We start from the raw sequence: 1,607 nt of genomic DNA, 5'->3' as shown, positions 1-1,607 counted from the left end.
TTTACCAAATATGAAGATTGGGGTCGGTGAGCAAAATATCTATGTCAGTAAAATGTCATTCATAGCCGTCTATGATGTCAGTAATAATTCCGCTATATAATATATATTATACATTTATATATAAAACGGTTTATGACAGCACAAACACCAGACAAAATAGATTAAAACCCAACATTTAAACAACATTTGTACAACGTAGCCAGCCAACCTAGAACTGAAGAGAAGCAAGTCCACAATTCATAAAAACCGTAAAAACATACTACAACTAATTATAAGGGTATGGATTCCCTGGCACAACATACACACGCATCACCTTGACCCAAAAAATACTCTCACGGTGCCATTTGCATCGATTGCAACAAGTCCAGAAGGCAGGATTTATCTTTTCTTCAGTAGGCCAGCCTTGAATAACAAAACATCATTCATTTTTGTTACAAGCGCTGCAGTGATTGAACTTAATCTTCCCATAGTAAAACATATCTACGATATGTCTTGCAACAGAGAAAACTCGGCTTAATCTTCGTCTCAAAGCATCCCTGGTTCCTTTCATATCAATGTTGTTACGTTGATTCAAAGAACACAAGAATTCTAATGCATCCTTTTTTGACTGACCAATTTCGGACATGCCAAGTAGTCCAACTAGATATGCCGCTTCCATATGGCCTGCCGTGGCTGCAATGCGCATCCCATACAACGCTTCCACGTTACCCTGCATGAAAAACACTTCGAATGCTTCTCTAAATATCGACTCAGGGTTATCGCAAGCCCTGCATTGTTGCAAGAAATGCTGGACCGCAGGATTGGCATGGTACCAGCTAGGATGGTCTGGGTACTTTGCCATTGAAATGGTGTTCCACACTTGTGGAGTGTTTGCCAAAGTATGGAACAATGGGCACACAGATGCCATACGGAAGAGATCTTCCGATGATTGGGTTGCCACGTATAACATCACTTTAAACCAAGCTAACTCCGGGATGAAGGCTTGGGGCATATCCAAATGGAGATGCTTCCTTCTCTTTCCTCCGACTGTAGTGAAATGTTTCGAATTCATTGAAATGTTTTTGGAATGGAACAATTTGAGGAGTGGCAGAGGGGAGAAATGAGAATATTTGGGGTACACGTTTTGTTTTAGCCTCTGTTTATAGTGTTTTGAAAAGGTGTTTCCAGTTGGGGTTTTTCCAAGTTGACCGTTTTTAAAGAAACTGAACCCAACACCCTAAAACTCAAGACAAAAGAAGGGAAAACGTCATAAAATTGCATAGAGAGTCAGACAGTCAAAAAGTCAATTAATAACCTATTTGCATAGCCATTTTTGGGATTTTCCCGCTATCAAATTCATTGATACAAATGTGATGGATTACTGACTAGTCACAGAAGGTCCCATCATATACTTTTTCATTTTCCCACACCAAACTACCCCTAGTAATGTTATTAAAATGGAACCAATGATGATGGATTCTTATCCAACTAGTTGCCTTAATGAAATATAAATAAAATAATAAATTTCAAGCAGTGTCCCCTCAATTTTCAGATTAATATTTGGTAGTGAAATATTATATTGCTTTTCGGGGTAAAAGATGTCACAATTCTGACGGTACAGGTGTCCA

The 1,607-nt window shown here is 38.7% G+C and overlaps 1 protein-coding gene across 1 annotated transcript; it reads right to left on the bottom strand.

Annotated features, from left to right (window-relative positions):
* Positions 1 to 418: 418 nt before the first annotated feature.
* On the bottom strand, positions 419 to 991 carry LOC117625568. The gene has a single exon (XM_034357108.1). It carries the CDS (start codon positions 989 to 991, stop codon positions 419 to 421), a length of 573 nt encoding a protein of 190 aa, XP_034212999.1.
* Between the last annotated feature and the right edge of the window lie 616 nt (positions 992 to 1,607).

This window comes from Prunus dulcis, chromosome 4 (assembly GCF_902201215.1).
Source record: "Prunus dulcis chromosome 4, ALMONDv2, whole genome shotgun sequence".
In the NCBI taxonomy this organism is placed as follows: Eukaryota; Viridiplantae; Streptophyta; class Magnoliopsida; order Rosales; family Rosaceae; genus Prunus; species Prunus dulcis.
Note: the sequence above shows the minus strand (reverse complement) of the source record. Positions and strands in the feature narration are given on the sequence as shown.

Excerpts from the sequence above, each read along its gene's own strand:
- LOC117625568 (XM_034357108.1), bottom strand. The coding sequence starts at position 991 with ATGCCCCAAGCCTTCATCCCGGAGTTAGCTTGGTTTAAAGTGATGTTA.